The sequence below is a fragment of the Hippocampus bargibanti genome, linkage group LG10 (genome assembly GCF_051943395.1).
Source record: "Hippocampus bargibanti isolate YZ-2025 linkage group LG10, ASM5194339v1, whole genome shotgun sequence".
In the NCBI taxonomy this organism is placed as follows: domain Eukaryota; kingdom Metazoa; phylum Chordata; class Actinopteri; order Syngnathiformes; family Syngnathidae; genus Hippocampus; species Hippocampus bargibanti.
Genome location: NC_142743.1, coordinates 7,980,407 through 7,998,278, shown reverse-complemented (window position 1 = coordinate 7,998,278; position 17,872 = coordinate 7,980,407). Strand labels below are relative to the sequence as shown.

The following is a 17,872-nucleotide window of genomic DNA, read 5'->3' as shown; positions in this document are numbered from 1 at the left end:
TTTTCCTTTGCTATTTTAAGACACTTTTATATTTAATAGTCATGTACGCGCATTGAACGTTTCTTATGCTGTATTGAATGTCTATGAAGTCCTAGTTCTCAATATTCTGTGAATCCTCCAATTTGAGTGAAAATGACAAAAACCCTGGCACTGGAGTGACACCTTTTTGCACATCGTCTGGCAGTGTATGAGTTAACTTCATCGACTCAGTCTTACTATGGGTAAAATTTAGTTTCACGTTAACCGTTTCAATCATGATCCACAACAATGCGTGGCTGTCCAAAAAATGGTTTTATTTGCCAGATGGCGAAAAGCCTCACGCGATACATCACGTCTGTGTAAGTGCAAACGCTCATGGTCAAATTTGGTTGCCACAATTCGGCACCGGGGGTTACACGGTCTGGGCGAGCGAGTGTCATTTGTTGTGTGTTGCCTCAGTCGTCCACGGCGATGTTCCGGAACAGGTAGGCCATAGATTCCCCGTTGTGGATACGACGGATGGCCTCGGCAAGAATCATGCTCACATCCACCGTCTTGATCTTTGGGCACTGGAGCTTCTGCACCTCGTGGGGCACAGTGTTGGTCACCACCACCTAATGCAAGAAAATGCAACAACAAAAAAAAAAGGGGTGGGGGGACTCAAAGTTACACTTTTAGTGAACAAACTTTCAGCCTCAAGAGCTTCAATGCAGTGAGCCACCACCATTTTTGCTTTCCGTTTCACACATGACAAGGCTTGAAATGAATAGAATTTCGATGCTAATTTCTGTTAGCCCATTTATGACGTTTTGCATAATAGGGTAGCATTAAGCTAGCAAGGATACATCTTATGAAATGAATAATAATGATAATAATGATGACAATGATAATAATGAGGATAACGATAATAATGAATACATCAATACATTTAATTGATAAGCGCCTTTGAAAACTATCAAGGACACTTTACAGTCACAGGTTAAGTTTGCAAGGAGTCAACAATCTTTTCGAAGCAGAGAGGTTTTGGCACAACTGATTAGCTGGTCGCATGCCAGTTTTGAAACACACTTTGTAAACAACAAATTTGTTTAGAATTACCGGTATGTGTTATTTATTAGAGATGGGGCGGGGGGTGTTATGCATACAAGATAGTCTACATCGATGACAAGGTTTCTTCAGCCGTCATCTGTACTTTTTTGAAGGTGTCGGACATTTTGCTTCTTATCCAAGATGCTTCTTCAGCGAACTAAAGTCTTACTGGTAGTATCGGCCCTATATATAGTCAGTCTACAGCTCGTCGACGTTTGTTGGATGAAATGATATGGTTTGGTCGAACATTTTTTTTAAGGCTCAGTGTTACAACAGTAAAATATATTAGCTATCTATTTGCTAGCTAATTAGCTTTCTATCTATTTCAGGGTTGAGTGACCGCTGGAGCGTGTGGCTGCCGCAGGTCACCCACACAAAAACTTGTCCTGAGACTGTAAGGTGACCTTGAGAGTTTTGAAAGGTGCTTATAAATGAAATGTATTTTTATTAGGATTATAAAATGTCGAATGGGAGCGACAAATATCAGCTTGAAGCAAGGGCGCAAGCAAGTCTTTGCTTTGTTTCCTGTCAGGTATTTTATGGCCTCTGACTATAAAATTTTGGAATATTAAAAACATTTTTATTGTGTTTCAGTACGTATTAACTAATTTACTGCCATTTACAAATGTATTCGGCAATTGAAAATATGACATAGAGCGTCATTCCCGTATTTATTGTTTTTTTTTTTTTCATGCTTGGGTGCCGATAAAGCGCTGGCCGTGGCCTCTGGCAATGTTTTTGTTTCTTTTCCACAAGGTGGCAGCATTCCCCTTTTTTGCATGTGAGCGCTTTGTTCCAGCTTCATCTGTTGTTAAAGCGCTATGTAAACCAATATTTATGTATTGCATTGTAGTTTCGACAGCCGTCCTCATTTCAAGCTCATATAACTCTAGACCCATATAACTTAGAAATTAACTTTTTTTCTTATGAAATCAGAGAGTCTAGGGTTTCTTACACTGCATTGATTGTTGATGTAGTCCTAAAACTCAATATACTGTGGGTCCCTGAATTCAAGTGACAATGACAAAATCCCTGGTACTGGAGAGTCTACGTCTGGCAGTGAATGAGTTAATGTATTACAAGCCTGACGAAGGGGTAAACCGAAATTTAGACGGTTTCTTTACACCGCTAATTTGCACCCGTCGCAGGCTGGACTGGACTGTCAGCACCATCGCCAAACGGGGATCGCTTTTATGTCATCAAAAAGAGTTTGTTGGGCAATGAGCAACCGTGAGGGCAAAAAGCAAAATGCCGTGAGGTTGTCACACCGTTAATTACAGCTAAGCAAAATTCACATCATAATTTGCATCTCTTTACATATACATTTTTTACCTCGTCAATAGCAGACTCTTCAATGATTCTGGGCGCCTCAGCAGACAGCAGGCCGTGCGTGGCCATGATGAAGATCTTGTAGGCGCCTCGCTCCTTCAGGATCTCTGCGGCGGCGACAAATTCCTCCACGTCGTCGATGATGTCATCCTAAAACACATTCCACGTTGCCGTCATCCCATTTCTGAAATGATTTTTTAAAGTGGGACGAACTCCAAGATCATTTATTATAATCTCATTTAATCTTGGTGTGGTTTTAGTTCCATATTTTTGCTTTTCAAAATGAAAGATTCGCTATCAGCTCTTTTAGCCCTTCAAATAAGGTATATTTTGTGTAGTTTTAAGGTGTATTTAGTAGAAAATTATGTTTTATGGGAACCTGGGAACGCATTATTCTCATTTTTAATGGTTTCTTATGGGAAATAAATGTTTAGCAGACGAATCTTTCGCCTTACACTTTCTGGGAACCAATTAAGTTCGTAAACTGAGGTATCACTGTGTTGTCTTTTTTTTTTACTATTTCCTGAAAGACACTTTAGAATGTGTCATTTCAATCACTTGAGGTAGTTTGTAATGTAAGGAAAGAGATGCCCATTTCACGGTAAGAGCAGAGCATTGTCATCAAATGGTGAGTATAGTTTTTGCTTTTTTAAATGTTGCTGTGCCGATTACCATTTTGTGGTTGGAAGCCTTTTACTGAGCGAGTTGCTTGTTCTGTAGCCACAAAGGGACATATGTCTTCTTGTGCCGGTCCCATGCCCGGATAAATACAGAGGGTTGTGTCAGGAAGGGCATCCGACGTAAAAGCTTGGCCAAAACAAACATGCCGATCAAACCTCTAAAGATGAAGGACACTAATTTGCTGTGGCGACCCCTTGAAGGGAAAACCCAAAAGGAAAAGAAGACTTGCTATGCGTTTGTTGTGAAAAATTGTCTACGTGGGTGATTTTTATAAAATATTACGAGAAATGTTATGTCAATAAAATGGAAATGCAGTGTGCAAAGGTTATTACAATGAGAAATAAAAATGTATCCTTCCAAAATGTCATAATAGATTCCATGAAACAGTTATCAGTGACACATTTCACATTTTTCCTAAGCTAGCTTTCAGACAAGTGGTAGTGTAAGTCAGAGAAAGACTTTGATTTACGATCTTACGACAATAATGGCGATTCTTCCTCCCACATCTCCAACAACAGTGATCGGTGGCTTCTCCTTTGCCATCATCACTAAAAAAGACACACAAAAAGGCAAAGTTACACAAAAAGCGAAGGCAGAGGCTTCCAAATGCCATCAGGTGAAGATTCATCCAGGCAATGGAGGTTTGATAAGAAGAAATTTGGCGGAGACCTGCAAAAGCATGCAAGACTTGATTAGCCTACCAGTTTGCGCATTGCAGTATTTTCCACACTATAAGGCGCGCTAGAAAATGAGGCGGCCCTTCATTAAATGGCCTATTTTAAAACTGCTTTCATATCTAGAGTGCACTACATTATAAGGTGCGTAGAATAGATGCTACAAAAGAGGCTGCGGATGCATTGTGCATCCACTAGATGGAGCTACGCTAAAGGGAATACAATACAATACAGCTTTATTTCAATAGAGCTTTCACAACCACTGCGGCTGTAACAAAGCATTTTATAGAACATTAAAAATACTACTTCCAAGAAATTTGAATATTGATCCACATACAGTATGAATGCGCCTTGCATTCTATTACAGACGCTCCCCAACTTACGAACAAGATACGTTCCGAACGGACGTTCGTCAGGTGAATTCGTTCGTAAGTTGCTTCAGTGCTATATTTTGTATGGAATGTATGTTTAAGGCTTATATAAAACTATGTTTAAGGTTTATTTAAGTATCTGTAAAGTGTCCTTGAGAGTTTTGAAAGGCGCTTATGAATACAATTTAAAGGACAACCGACGTCTCCAGACAAGTTGTGTCCATAATTTGTAAAATGGCTTCAAATGACTTCTACTGAGCGTATTTTACAAAGATTCCACCACATATAGCTATATTTTACGTTTTAAGACTCGTGCTGAATATTCCGGAAGTCTTGTTTTTGAGTTGGTGACGAGTCCGTACGTGACGTCACTGAAGGAACGCCCCTGACCGAAAAAAAGGACGCATTGGAGCAGTACTTCCATCACGTCAATGCTTGTTTGGTCTGAAAACCTCGTGTTGCATCAGAAAGAGCCAGAAGAGGGCGTCCAAGCTCTATGTAAGGAATTTATCAGCCTGTGGAAACGGGCTGATTAATTCCTCACAGGAGCTCGGTGGCCATTTTCTGCCTCTTTTTGGGTGAGACATTTCCCCCCAATGTTGCCTCAAAATGGCACGGAATAAAATCTTTAATCGATTGCAAACATGTATGCTTTCCTCTTCAGAACTATTTCAATCATATTCATAACTGGATGTGTAACAAGAAAGCATATTGTCCGAATCTGAAGCCATTGTTTTGATTCTCCAGCAATGCAAAATGTCTTGGCGTGACGTCACGAACTGGGGGCGGGACTTTCTGAAAATGCCCAATTCGCAGCTCAATTTTTTGCAGATTTTGGACACAAAGTCATTTTAATTGGTGATTTCCATTTGAATAAAAATATCATACTGCGTGTTTTGGGTATTTAAATGCTATAAAACGTTTTTTCTGATGTCAGTTAGGAAACAAAAAAGTGACGTCAGTTGTCCTTTAAGGTTTGTATCAGTAACCCATAATGGTTTGTCCTGAAAAATAAACATTTAATAAACTATATGCTCTATAAAGATATGTACATGTACAACTGGAGAGAATACTACATGTGTTAATGTGTAAAAATGTTCATATAATGAGAATTAAGGAATTTTTATTCTGTATGTACGGTTGTTCGTAACTCGAATGTTCTTAAGTCGTGGACCGTCTGTGTAAGGCGCATTGGGTTTATTTGGTGGAAGTAATTTAGATGTGCCTTATAGTGTGGAAAACACGGGCAGTGGACTTGCACTCATCTCTGTTCGATCGTAACATGATTTATCTGCTTTATGAAACAGAGTCGATCATTATTTGGATTCCAGAGTAGCATTTGGAGGATTTTATTCGGGTGCAAAAGTCACATCCCCCGAAATTGAAGGGAATGATTCTGATTCGAGTCCAGGAAGGAATACCAAATAATCAGCGAGTCAAGCTAGAACCCTCCACACTTGACTTGCAGTGCGTCCACTTGTACAGAGCAGCCCTGACCACCAACCAGGCACCTTCGCAGACCTCCCTGATTTTAGGGGAGGATGCCGGGGTTTTCGGCTCCAACACGATCAAAATAAAATCAACTAAAACGACCAGCAGTGAAAAACTGCTAAATATAACGAGCTGGTTTATTTTACCAACATTTCAACCAGCTTGCTCGCAAAACTCGGAGATGACCTTTTCAGTGCCTCAGCCATTAAAATGAAACCAAACACTTAACTTAAGCCCAAAGGCAAACAAGCAAGAATCCAAACTAGGGCGCGGAAAATCCTACTGGACCCTCCGCACCCTGCCCACCACCTTTTCCAGCTACTCCCCCCAGGCAGGCGCTACCGATCCATGCGCACCAAATCCAGCAGACATTTAGACAGCTTCTTCCCCCAAGCCATTAACTCTTTGAAGTCTTTCAACAGTAGCCCAAATGGAAATGTATAGTGCCACTTAGCAATTTTTTGATGATGATACTAGTGCAGTGTGTTCTACCGGAAACAAATTCCTTGTGTGTTCTACATACTTGGCAATAAAGATGACTCTGATTCTGATTCTGAAAACAAATTCGTCGGTAAGAAAAAAAAAATCCATTCCATGCAGGGAAGGAAGCATCCCAAAATGAAACGAAAGGAAGAAACCGAGTCATTCATTCACTGTGCTCATACTTGGAAGCTCAATCCCGGGGAATGCTGCACGAGATCTGCTGCTGCCTGCGTTGGCGAAAAACACGTTGTGGATAACATATTTAGTAAGGCAATAAAACTGGAAGGAAAATAAATAATTAAATACATGAAATAAAATAAATTACATAAATAAAAAGAAACAGATCAACAGGATGTATTTCATGTTTTATGAAGACCTCCAGGGTAGCTGTCCCCCCAACGCCCGAGTACCAAATGACCCACACACCAGTACCAGGGTGCACAGAAACAATAAATGACGTACATTTTTTTCTGTTTACATCATTTTGAAATCTGATGTTTTAATTCCACGAAGAAAAAAAATACTGAAAAAGTGGTCAGCTCGTCCTGAAAATGCATTTAAAGCAATAAAAAACTTTGATTGATTCTCGCTGCTAAACAAAGTAGGTTTTATTTTGAAAAATTACCGGATCCTCTGTTCCACCACCTACTGTATATCACTCGTGACATGCTTTTCGGTGATGTGCTAGATTACCACTAAAATGAAACCCAGGTAGCAAAGCAACTTTTAAAAAAAATAACATTACATTTAATAAACAGTATAAATATTCCTATTTAAAATACTGATTTATCTCAACGGGAGATTCCCACACACCAAGCGCACTCTTCATAAAGTGGTCTGATGGTTAGCCGTATTTTTCATGCGCTTTATTTTATTTTGAAGGGACGTGTCAACGTTCCCACAGCGACCAGAAACTGTTGCGGCGATGTTGGATATTGCTCGTATCAAGATTAATGATTATTATTATGTTTCAAAAATACCACAGTTTCCGTGAAGATTATCCGATATTATTTTTGTTATATTTATCCAACACACCTTAAAGGCCAGTCCCTCAAAATATTGTCTGACATTAAACCGGTGCGTGGGGCAAAAAAGGTGGAAGACTGCTGCTCCTGTTTTTGGGGCGGGGAATTTTCAGCATGACTTTAATATAAAAAAAAAGTAAAATCGGGCCACGACTGCCCCCACCATGCGGTTGAGTTAAAGTGTGTCTAGTTGAGTCAGCAATTTTTTTTTCAGGTAGATACGCATGTCTTACAAGGCAATTCCAGGCCGGTGTGTCCCGCGCTGGAGCGAGTTGGCGGAGGCGAATACAACCCGTCGCCCACATTGGACTCAAGATTGGGAGCGGTGCCGTGCAGTACGGCCAAACCGAGACGCAGCCTCTCGGCGTAGGACTGAGCCCTGAGACACACAGACAAACAAGACGGATACGCAAACACAAAATGGCTCAAAAAAGAAAGAGCAAAAAAAAAACACATTTTAATGGGTAGGATGCGTTTGCCCAAGAAAAATGGAAACATCCACAATGACGCCACGAGACATTTGCATGAGAACGGCAGATGGTCTCGTCACCTCTTGGCAGATGATGGGGACTTTGCAACAATGATCGCATTCCTGTAGTCTGGGATCTGAGAGGCGTGGGAAGAGACCACAACATTATTAGGCGACGTCTAATTTTACATCCTGGATTGTAAATCGTTGATGTGTCCTTCTCTAAATAAATAAACAGGTAAAACAAATTGATTAATTAATAAATACACAAATAAATTAAAAACAATTTGATAAATAATGACCCAAAAATAGATTAATAGATGAATAAATAAAAATAAATACATAAGAAAATAAATAAATACAAATAGATCAATGAAAACAAATAACTAGTGAACAAACGAGAAAATACAAAACAACCAAAATATGAACAAAGACATAAATAGATCAATAGATGAAAAATAAATCAATAAATACACAAATAAATGAAAAGACAAACAGATAGATAAATCAAAGTCAGCTCTATTGTCAAATATGCTCATATGCATGGCATACAGCACAGATGAAATTACTGTCCTCTCAGACCCAGCATGCGAGGCACTTACAATGACTTTGACAAACATAATAAACAGGAAAACGCCAATTTGCCTATTATTGAATAAATAAATAAATAAATAAATAAATAAGTACAAATAACGAGTGAACAAACAACCAAATAAATATGAACAAACAGATAAATGGATCAAGATGAAAAAAGACATAAGAAAACGAACAGACAAATCGATAAATAGTGGAAAAATAAATAGATCAATAGATGAATAAAAAAACTAATAGATAAATAGTGAAAAAACATTTAGAATAATAGATGAATCATTAAATAAGAAAATAAAATAAATAAATACTGAATAGACAGTGAACAAACAAATAGATCAACAGATGAATAAATAAATAATCAAAATAAATAAATAGATAGACCGATCGATCGACAGATCTATTTATTTGTTAGATTGATTGATCAACAAATAAAGATTTCTACTAATTTATTACTAATAAATAGATTGATCAGATAGATCAGACAAATCAGGTAGATAGATCGGATAGATAGATCAATCGATGGATCTCTCTATTTACTTATTTATTAATCAATAGCTCTCTCTATCAATCGATCAATAAATGCGGCATTGATGTCTCAGCTTGAGAGTGAAATGTCATTTAGCATCACTCACCTCTTCTTGGATGTACTGAATAAGGAAAGGAGAAGCTCTCAAATTGTCAACTGGAAAGCTGAAGAAACCTTGGATTTCCTTTTGATGAAGGTCCATGGTGATGACATGAGTCAATCCTGCAAAATCAACAGGATGGAATTTGGTTCAGAGATGGGCACCATGTTCATTTTTGTGAATTCCTGTTCTTTTAACTAGGAGGTTGCGGCCGATCGCAACATGATAACTGAGTCATTTTGCTGGAGAAAAAGTGACAGATAAATCTCGGGAGTGCCCGTACCAGCTTTGGCCAACATGGTGGCAAGTAGTTTGCAGACGATGGAGCCCCTCTTTCTCATTTTGCACTGCTTGCTATAAGGGAAATAAGGGATGACTCCGATGATGTTCTTGGCGCAGGATGTTTTCAGAGCATATGCCATAATCAGCAACTCCATGATGGCCGTGTTGACATCCCTACAAATCAACACACAGTTACGCCAAAAAAATTATAAGAATAATAAAATGTACAGTGGCTCGAAGAAGCCCCTCCCTGTCAAATTTTCAAAACTGAAACCTTTTTGAAATCACAGTGTGACCAACATGGTCACAAGAATTTTAGTATGCGTAGGCGGCAGTCATATGATCGACGAGTTACATAACCGTGCACAAGTTTCTTCCTTATCTCATCAAATGTTCAGACCTACCGTATTTTCCGGTGTATAAGGCGCACCCGAGAGCCTTCATTTTCTTCAAAAGATGAAGATGCGCCTTATACACAGGTGTGCCTTAAATGTGAAGTCATATTGAGTCACAACAGGTCTCGCAACTACTGTCAGCAACCACAGACTCCATTTCCCCCTGTAGAAGTAGTAGTGCGGAGCCCTAGCCTCTACTGTAGTGCCTCATAATAATAATAATAATAATAATAATAATAATAATAATAATAATAATAATAATAATAATAATAATAATAATGCATTCCATTTATAAGCGCCTTTCAAAACTCAAGGTCCCTTTACAGTCACAGGATAAGTTTTTTTTCTGTGGGTGAGCAGTGGCTGCCACACGTGGCAGCGCTCACTCAAGCCGGAATAACTCAAATAGATGGAAAGCTAGCTAGCTAATAGATAGCTAATACCACACGTGCCAGCATTTACTCAATCCGGAATAACTCAGACAGAAAGGTAGCTAGCTAGCTAATAGATAGCTAATGGATAGATAGCTAGATAGCCAGCAAGATAGCTACCGGTAATAGAAAGCAAATACAGTGGGTAGCAAATAGCTAGCTAGATCGTGAGCTAGACAGCTAGCCAGCGAGTTAATGAATAATGTGGTTTTCCTTATATTTGGAAAATGTATTTCTATATTATATTTGGAAAACCTTTTTCATTCATTGAAGCGGCGCCTTATACTCCAGTGCGCCTTATGTATGGAAAAAGTCTGAAAATACAACATTCATTGGGGGTGCGCCTTGTACTCCAGTGGGCCGTATATGCCAGAAAATATGGTAAATTCAAGTCCCATTTTTTTTTTCAAAAGGATCAGGAAGATATCTCACCTGGGAATCGTCTGAATGATGAAGATGTTTTGTCCACGCACAGACTCCTTTATATCTACTCTGGTCTCTGCGCAAAAGTCATATCAAGGTGGGCTGAACCGAACAAAGACAATGGTTGAACATGAAAACAATTTTAGTCACCTTACCCGCATTTCCCTCTTGGTATACTACTGATTTGCCCAACTCGACACCCAGGCGGCTAGGAAGAAGGAAAAAAAAAAGTACGGTCAGGTCAACATCACAATACAAATGGAGCCAGCAGGATTGCGGCTAGAACAAAAAGGAAGACTGTAAAAGATCTGATGCACCAAATTGTTGCCATTTCTGCGTGAAATGTACACGAGTAGGAAGTGTTGTGAAGTGTACAAAACAACCACTGTACAGTGGAGGTCGCATTTTATGTCAACACGTGTAATGTCTTTACCTTTTACAAATACAGACGCTCCCCAATTTACTAACATTCGAGTTACGAAAAACGGAACATACAAACATTTTTGCGGGTATGTCGAAAAATGTTTGGACAGAAATGCTGAGCTCGCTTACGATTGGCTGTGTAGACTGGAGAGTATGTGTGCGGGGAGGAAATCCCTCTCCCCGGTTGACGCTTCAGGAGGACACGATGCATCACAAAAAGTAATGGCTGCTGGTACGTAATTCAGTATTTACGTGCCAGCAGCTTCAGTAATGGCTTTCTAAAGACCCAAGAATATATATCGCCGTACTACAGTAGGTGTAAATTTATTTTAAGACTGTTTGATACTTCATCGTTCAATGTTTGACCCAAACATACATTCCATACAAAATATAGCACTGAAGCAACTTACGAACAAATTCACCTTACGAATGACCGCTCGGATTGTATCTCGTTCGCGAGGTGGGGAGCGTCTGTATATATGTTTTTTCCAATTTATGTTTGTTTTCAAAATCTCCATCTACTCAGCCTTCTCCTGCCTCTGTTGTGTGCTCTCTCCGAATTTCATTCCAATATCAAAAGTATTCAATATACAGAGGCTCCCCAACTTATGAACATTTGAGTTACGAACAATGGTACATACAAACATCTTTGTAGTAACATATGTAGTATTCTTTCCAGTTTTACATGTACAGTACATATCTTTATCGAGCATATATTTAATTAAACGTTTATTGTTCAGTACAAACCAATACAGGTTACTTATACATGCCTTAAACATACATTTCATACAAAACAGCACTGAAGCAACTTACGAACAAATTCACCTTACAAACGACCGCTTGGAACGTATCTCGTTCGTAAGGTGGGGAGCGTCTGTAATGACGTTTGGTTCTGATTGCTGCCGTGCTTTTGCAGAGCAAGTTTGTCTTCGCTTGATGGTAGAAATTTGATATTTCTTGCCTAGGGCAACATTCAAAGGCTCACCATTGATTTCTTTTGCTGCGGCTGCTGGAGATGCAAATATAACCAACTGGTTAATGTGGGCTGCCATCCAGTTTAAGAATGAGGACGATCATTTTCTGCTGAGGAGTTTTGCAATGACATTTGCATGAGGCACACAAAATTCTGAGCAAGCCTCAACTTTACGGCCCGCCTGGTGTTGCGTCATAAAAACATGTTGCTTATTAAAAGATGCAACTGCCATGTAATGTAAGGGAGCTGCAGATGAGGGAAGGCTGGAACTCAAGTAGAAACCTCGCCCAATTCACCTTGCTTAACCACAGTCTTAATCAAGTTGTCAATCATGGATCTTTTTTCCTGTCCTGGCACGACTGCGGAGAACACAATTCACTTTGCAGTCATATGATCAGTTTGGTTTGTTGTGAGAAATAAAATCTAGAAACAATGCGGAATCCCCTAAGGGGCCATTGATTGTTTAGCTCGTTGTCAGTTTCAAGACCTTCTGCATGGAACCAGAAGATGTATTAACACAAACTGCCCATGTTCAAAACTGGGTGGCCAGGACAGTAGAAATTACCTTAAGTTTATATTTAAGAGGCAAGAATTAGTGGTATGAATTATCCATTCATAGATGTTTAATATTGGTCGAGAAAATAAGAGTCTGATTTTTTCTGGCCTTTTTTGACAGAGAGTATCAAATTGATACATACAAACACTCGAGAAGCACCACATAAAAACAACATACAGACCTCCAGCATCGCAAACACTTCTTGATTATATACATTTAATAATAATAATACATTTAATTTCTAAGCGCCTTTCAAAACTCTCAAGCTACAAAGGAGCAGTTTTATGTTGTAATAACAACACTCACCACTAGATTGCACACATCGCTTCAGAGCAAATCCAAACCGAAAAAAGGCACAAGGCGAGCATACAGTGATACCTTTGTTTTCAACCATAATCCGTTCCAGAAACCTGTCCGAAAACTGATTTGTTCAAAAACCAAAACAGCACTTTCCATTATAATCAATGTATTTTTTAAATACGTTCCAAGTCTAGAAAATTACTTTAATAAAGCACTTTCTAACTATTTTACAGCATAAACTGGATAAACACATAATAATAGAGCAGGTCATTGATAAAATACTGTAAAAACAAACTAATAATTTTCATTTTCAGCATAACATCAACATTAACATTGGAACAGAAAAAACATCTCCGTCTGCCACGGGTCGTGTTGGCACCTATGCTAGCTGTCTTTGGGCAGTAGGCGGGGGACATCGTGGACTGGTTTCTCATCAATCACAGGGCACACTAACTTTTCAAACCATCCTCTGCATGCTTGAAAATTATACTCTTCAGGACCAATTCTTGAATCTTTTTTCCCCAAGTCTTTCTGCATTTGCTTTGCTGCAAATCATATCGTGGCTCAGATTGTCTCCTGCCAACTGCTTCTCATTGATGAAAATAAGCAAAAGTTTATCCACTTGTTCTAATATTTGTGGCCTTTGTTTGCTGAACACACAAGATGCTTCAGCCACATCACTAATTTCAATTGTCTTTCTTTTTTAGGATGCTGCTGAGGGTCCATTTCACCTCCCAAACTTCTTAACAAACAAAGAAACATGCACCCCTGGCTCATATTGCGAGATCAAATATTTTTAATTCTACAGTTTTGCACACTATTTGCCTCTCTGTGCCATTACAACCTAGAGCTGAACACGCTCAAGACAGTAGAGATGATCGTGGACTTAAGGAAACATCCATCACCACAGCTACCCCTCACACTACCCAACTGCCTCGTGTCAACCGTTGAGACCTTCAAGTTTCTGGGAATCACGGTCTCCCAGGACATGAAGTGGGAGGTCAACACCAACTTTATCCTGAGAAAGGCCCAACAGAGAATGTACTTCCTGAGGCTGCTAAAGAAGCATGGCCTGCCACAGGAGGTGCTGCAACATTTCTACACGACTGTCATCGAATCCATCCTGTGTTCTTTCATCACCGCTTGGTTCGAGGCCTCCACAAAAATGGACAAAATCCTTCTTCAACGGACAGTTAGGACGGCAGAAAAAAATCATTGGCACCGCCCTACCCACTCTTGAGGACTTGCACACTGCAAGAATCCAAACTAGGGCACGGAAAATGCCCAAATGGAACTGTATAGTGCCTCTTTGCAATTTTTTGATGATGATACTAGTGCAGCGTGTTCTACCGGAAACAAATTCCTTGTCTGTTCTGCACTTGGCAATAAAGATGATTCTGATTCTGATTAAAGTGAGAATTCTGAGAAAAAAGTCAGAATTCTCATTATTATGACGATTATTATTAACTATCATAACTTTCACTTTAAACTGAGACAATAAATCAGAATTCTGAGATTATAGAGAATTCTGACTTTGAAGTTCGAATTCTGATTTTGAAGTCAGAATTATGATTTTGAAGTCAGAATTATGATTTTAAAGTCAGAATTCTGATAATAAATCGGAATTCTGAGATTAAAGTGAGACTCTTGCCAACCTTTTTGAGTTCATCGGCCCTAATCGTCTTCCGTACTCATCATAATATTTTTCCGTTCAAAGCTACAATTGATGCACGATGGTCGAGTTTTGGGGCACACTGACAACTTCCGTGCGTTTTACGCATGCGTACTTGTGACCGAGGGACAATTGGGGAATCTCAAAACACACACACGAACACATACTAACACATACATAACCTCGTGCCAGCAACAGAGTTCGCAAAAAGCAACAAAATAGCGATATGCTTTACTTACTCAGTAATCTTCTTGGCCAGCTCGGTACAGGCGCTGCTGGAGTTGGCTGAGAAAACACGGTATCCACTTTTTGACACGTTCATCTTCGAGAAACCATACGAGAGCCTGGGCGTTTCAAAGCGTTTGACCAGAGACCTGTGAATGCCGAAACGCCTTATCGGCATGTTGTTTAACACTCCAACAACTTGAATGCGCCCTCCCGTTGTCTTTGAGAAATCTGAGAACGACAACGAAATTGCCTAAGATTAAGTGTATAAAAATGAACCACACAAGGGAAAACTTTGCGAAGTTTTCACAATTGGGAGTTCTTCCAGTTATGTTAAAAGCAACTCCAAATACTAAAGTGATAATCCTGTGCGAGTGACACTAAAGCGATGTTTTAACACACTTAGAATTTTCACCTAGGACCGTGCAATTTGTGCATTAAGAATCACAACTAAAATTCGAGTGATGTAAAAGTTGTGCAGCAGCGACTGTATATTCCTCAAGGGAGAAAACGGACACTGCCCTTAGCCAATCAGAGGGGAAATAGTGCAGAGTAGGCGTGTAAAAAATGTCATTGGCCAATTCGAGTGTGAATTGATCCTGACGTCATCTTAAAGCGCGAGTAGCAGTACAGGGCAAAAGTATGCTTTCGGTTTCCCCCCCCAGAGTAATTACAATTATAGTGCAATCAGTGTTTATGTTTTAACTCTCGTTGTTCATCAACGCATACAGTGTCCTACTTTTCCTACGTTTAATTATCTGGCACAACCCGACCAGAGCCTTAAAAACGGAAACATATGCAATGTCTTGCGTCTCAATAAATAAATAAACGATTAACAGTATATTCTGTGCTGTACATCGAGTTCTCGGTTTAGAACGTGTTTGTTGTTTTTCATTCTATAGTTGTTTGAATGTATGACAAAGAAGTGTTCAAAATCACACATTAACTTGAATTATGAGTATATTGTTGCGTTCGTGTAAATTGGGTATTTTTTGTTTGTTTTTTTTGCTTACCAATCAACTATAGCAACGGCATTCTGTCGTAAACCGATGACCCAATGTAAAGTGGAGAGTACAGAAAACAAATTAGACATACAAAGTTTACAAAAGATAATTAGGGAAATAATCATATATTTTTTTAAACAAAGTATCTAGTTTTGTATGTACAAAAAAAAAACAAAGGGAGACATTAAACATTTAAAATGCACTTATGAAAATAAAATAAGTGATGCACATTAATTAGTATCTTGAATTTGAAATGGTGCTACATGAAATATAATTGACAGTACAATGTCCAAGATTAACTCATCTTGATTCTACTGGATCTTTATTGTTCATAAGCGGTGTTCAGATGACTAGTAAACCACACCACTCATTTACTGATTACAGTTCACAAAAAGGTCACGGATTATGGTCATAAAGTATGCAGGATTTTGCAGCGAGGATCACCGTGCCCTAAAGTAACCGGTCCACACCCATTCTGCATTCCCCTCATGTCAGAGATTATTCTTTCGTTTGATCACTTAATCTCATGATGCCTTCTTTTGTGAAGCACAGTCACGGAGAAGCCATTGATGTCTCTATTTATTTCATTTTTTAAATTTACCTCAACAAATTTTGCGTTGAGCACCTTCACTTTGAGCAAATCCAAGATGACCTGCCTCTCTTAGCTCTCCAGCTCAAATCTTCCTTCCCGTTCCTTTCTGTCCTCTTCCAAACTTTCCCTTTCCAAAGTGATTTTACCTGAGAATAAAACCATTAGACAACCGTTAGCTATTCCACGAGGTTTTCTAAAAAAAGTAACATTATTTTGTTGTGTCTAATAATGTGGAAGTGAAACCAAAAGGATCTGGAAAGGAGCCTGATGCGTTATCAGCGGGTGACCGAGGTGTGTCAAGTGCATTGAGTGTCCTGGTTCAAAAAGCACAAAATGAGTGACAGCTCACTTACCATTCAATATGTTCTATGCAAGCACACTAATATGAAATTTAAAAAGAGTTTTCTTTGAATCAATTTTTCATGAAAAAAAAAATGAAAAAAAAAAGTGGACAAATATCCCCGGATTAAAACCACAAAGAGAACTCAATTTGGACACATAGTTCGCCAGATAGTCATCTTCACATTGTTTTGAACATGTTGTGTATTTATTGGTTAAATAGCTACAGGTACACAATGTATAATATTCTTTAATTCATTCATATTCAGTTAATTTACTATTTAGATCCTAATTAAAAGGTATGCTGAACTGCATTTGGAGCAGAAAAATAAGATAAATGACGTGTAAAAACACCACTATCTCACACAAACTTCCTGGCAGTATTTGAATATGAACTCGGGAACAAATGTCATATTTACTGTTCAAGGGAATTTGTTTGTGCTTTTAATCTCACTAAGAATGACTCCCATCCAGCAATAGACGCTCCATGTGGTCGTTACATTCGGGTATTGGAGTGACGACGTCTCACAATGGGGAAATTTGCAAAAACAGTTGCCCCGAGTGAGGCTCGAACTCACGACCTTCAGATTATGAGACTGACGCGCTGCCTACTGCGCCATCGAGGCTTACAAACATGGTTTATGTATGTTTATATGTCACCGTCTTATCTGACCACAAGGTGGAGGAAAACTATTGATTCTTACAATGACCGAACTCGTAAAAAAGGCTGGTGCGTAAAAATAGGATACTGTCCTGTGTATACAAATTAGTTCATGATAAAATTAAAACGGAAAAAAATATTATGTAAGCATACGTCTGTGTAAGCTCTCAGTCATACAGGAGTGGTCCATCGATGAAAAGGTTTCTTCAGCCGTCATCTGTACTTCTTTGAAGGTGTCGGACGTTTCGCTTCATTTGGCAGCCTATCTTTTGGATGCACTAATTACTGCCTTAAAGTGTTTATCGGTTTGAAAAAAGTAGGAATTTTGTGTTGCCAAAGGACTGTCTTTTTTAAAAACTCCTGCAATGTAAGGTACTGCTACTCCTCTTCTTTTTGTATCTTCAGAATTTTTGGTTTCATTCCCTATTCTTTACTTTTGACATTTGTTAAAAGACCATTGAGGTTACCCACAGAGGGTACCACAGTAAACTACATACATATATAGACTAACTAACTGATAAGAATAAGTAGAAATGAAATAACATTATAATTTTTTAGGATATGTATATAACTAGTTCTAACACATATATATGTAGTATACAGAAATAGGCTGCTAACTATTTGTGCTTTGTGCTGCTAACTCTTTGCGCTTTGTGTGTATGACGGATTCAAAGAAAATGTGTAATGAGATTGGAAAGTAAGACGTGAGTATATAACATATACAGTGGGACCTTGGTTTATGAACTTAATGGGTTCCCAGACAGAGTTTGTATGGCGAAAAGTGTGTA

The 17,872-nt window shown here is 38.9% G+C and overlaps 2 protein-coding genes and 1 non-coding gene across 4 annotated transcripts in view; all 3 read right to left on the bottom strand.

Moving 5' to 3' along the window:
* Window positions 1-276: 276 nt before the first annotated feature.
* Window positions 277-14,968, bottom strand: LOC148892270 (phosphoribosyl pyrophosphate synthase-associated protein 1-like). Of its 2 annotated transcripts, XM_089006452.1 has the most exons (11): window positions 14,503-14,967; window positions 10,495-10,547; window positions 10,349-10,415; window positions 9,092-9,264; window positions 8,815-8,930; window positions 7,673-7,728; window positions 7,356-7,501; window positions 6,280-6,324; window positions 3,556-3,626; window positions 2,401-2,547; window positions 277-593 (listed from the first exon to the last, which is right to left on the bottom strand). In XM_089006452.1, exons 1-11 carry the CDS (start codon window positions 14,664-14,666, stop codon window positions 435-437), a joined length of 1,197 nt encoding a protein of 398 aa, XP_088862578.1. In that variant the 5' UTR covers window positions 14,667-14,967; the 3' UTR covers window positions 277-434. The 2 variants fall into 2 exon arrangements, with proteins under 2 accessions (XP_088862578.1, XP_088862579.1); XM_089006453.1 differs by lacking the exon at window positions 6,280-6,324 and having other exon boundaries at window positions 14,503-14,968.
* Window positions 14,969-15,908: 940 nt separating this feature from the next.
* Window positions 15,909-17,872, bottom strand: part of pik3r6a (phosphoinositide-3-kinase regulatory subunit 6a) — a 13,577-nt gene continuing 11,613 nt past the window's right edge. Inside the window, exon 6 of the mRNA XM_089006474.1 lies at window positions 15,909-16,230. The gene's annotated coding sequence lies outside the window, so the exon portion shown is untranslated. The remainder of the gene's footprint in view (window positions 16,231-17,872) is intronic.
* Window positions 16,977-17,049, bottom strand: trnam-cau (transfer RNA methionine (anticodon CAU)). The gene has a single exon. It is a non-coding gene; the product is annotated as a tRNA-Met (tRNA).

Excerpts from the sequence above, each read along its gene's own strand:
- LOC148892270 (XM_089006452.1), bottom strand. The coding sequence starts at position 14,666 with ATGCCGATAAGGCGTTTCGGCATTCACAGGTCTCTGGTCAAACGCTTT. Across the intron at positions 9,265-10,348 it reads ATCATTCAGACGATTCCCAG|GGATGTCAACACGGCCATCA; the intron begins GTGAGATATCTT and ends GTTGATTTGTAG. Across the intron at positions 594-2,400 it reads AAGAGTCTGCTATTGACGAG|GTGGTGGTGACCAACACTGT; the intron begins GTAAAAAATGTA and ends TTCTTGCATTAG.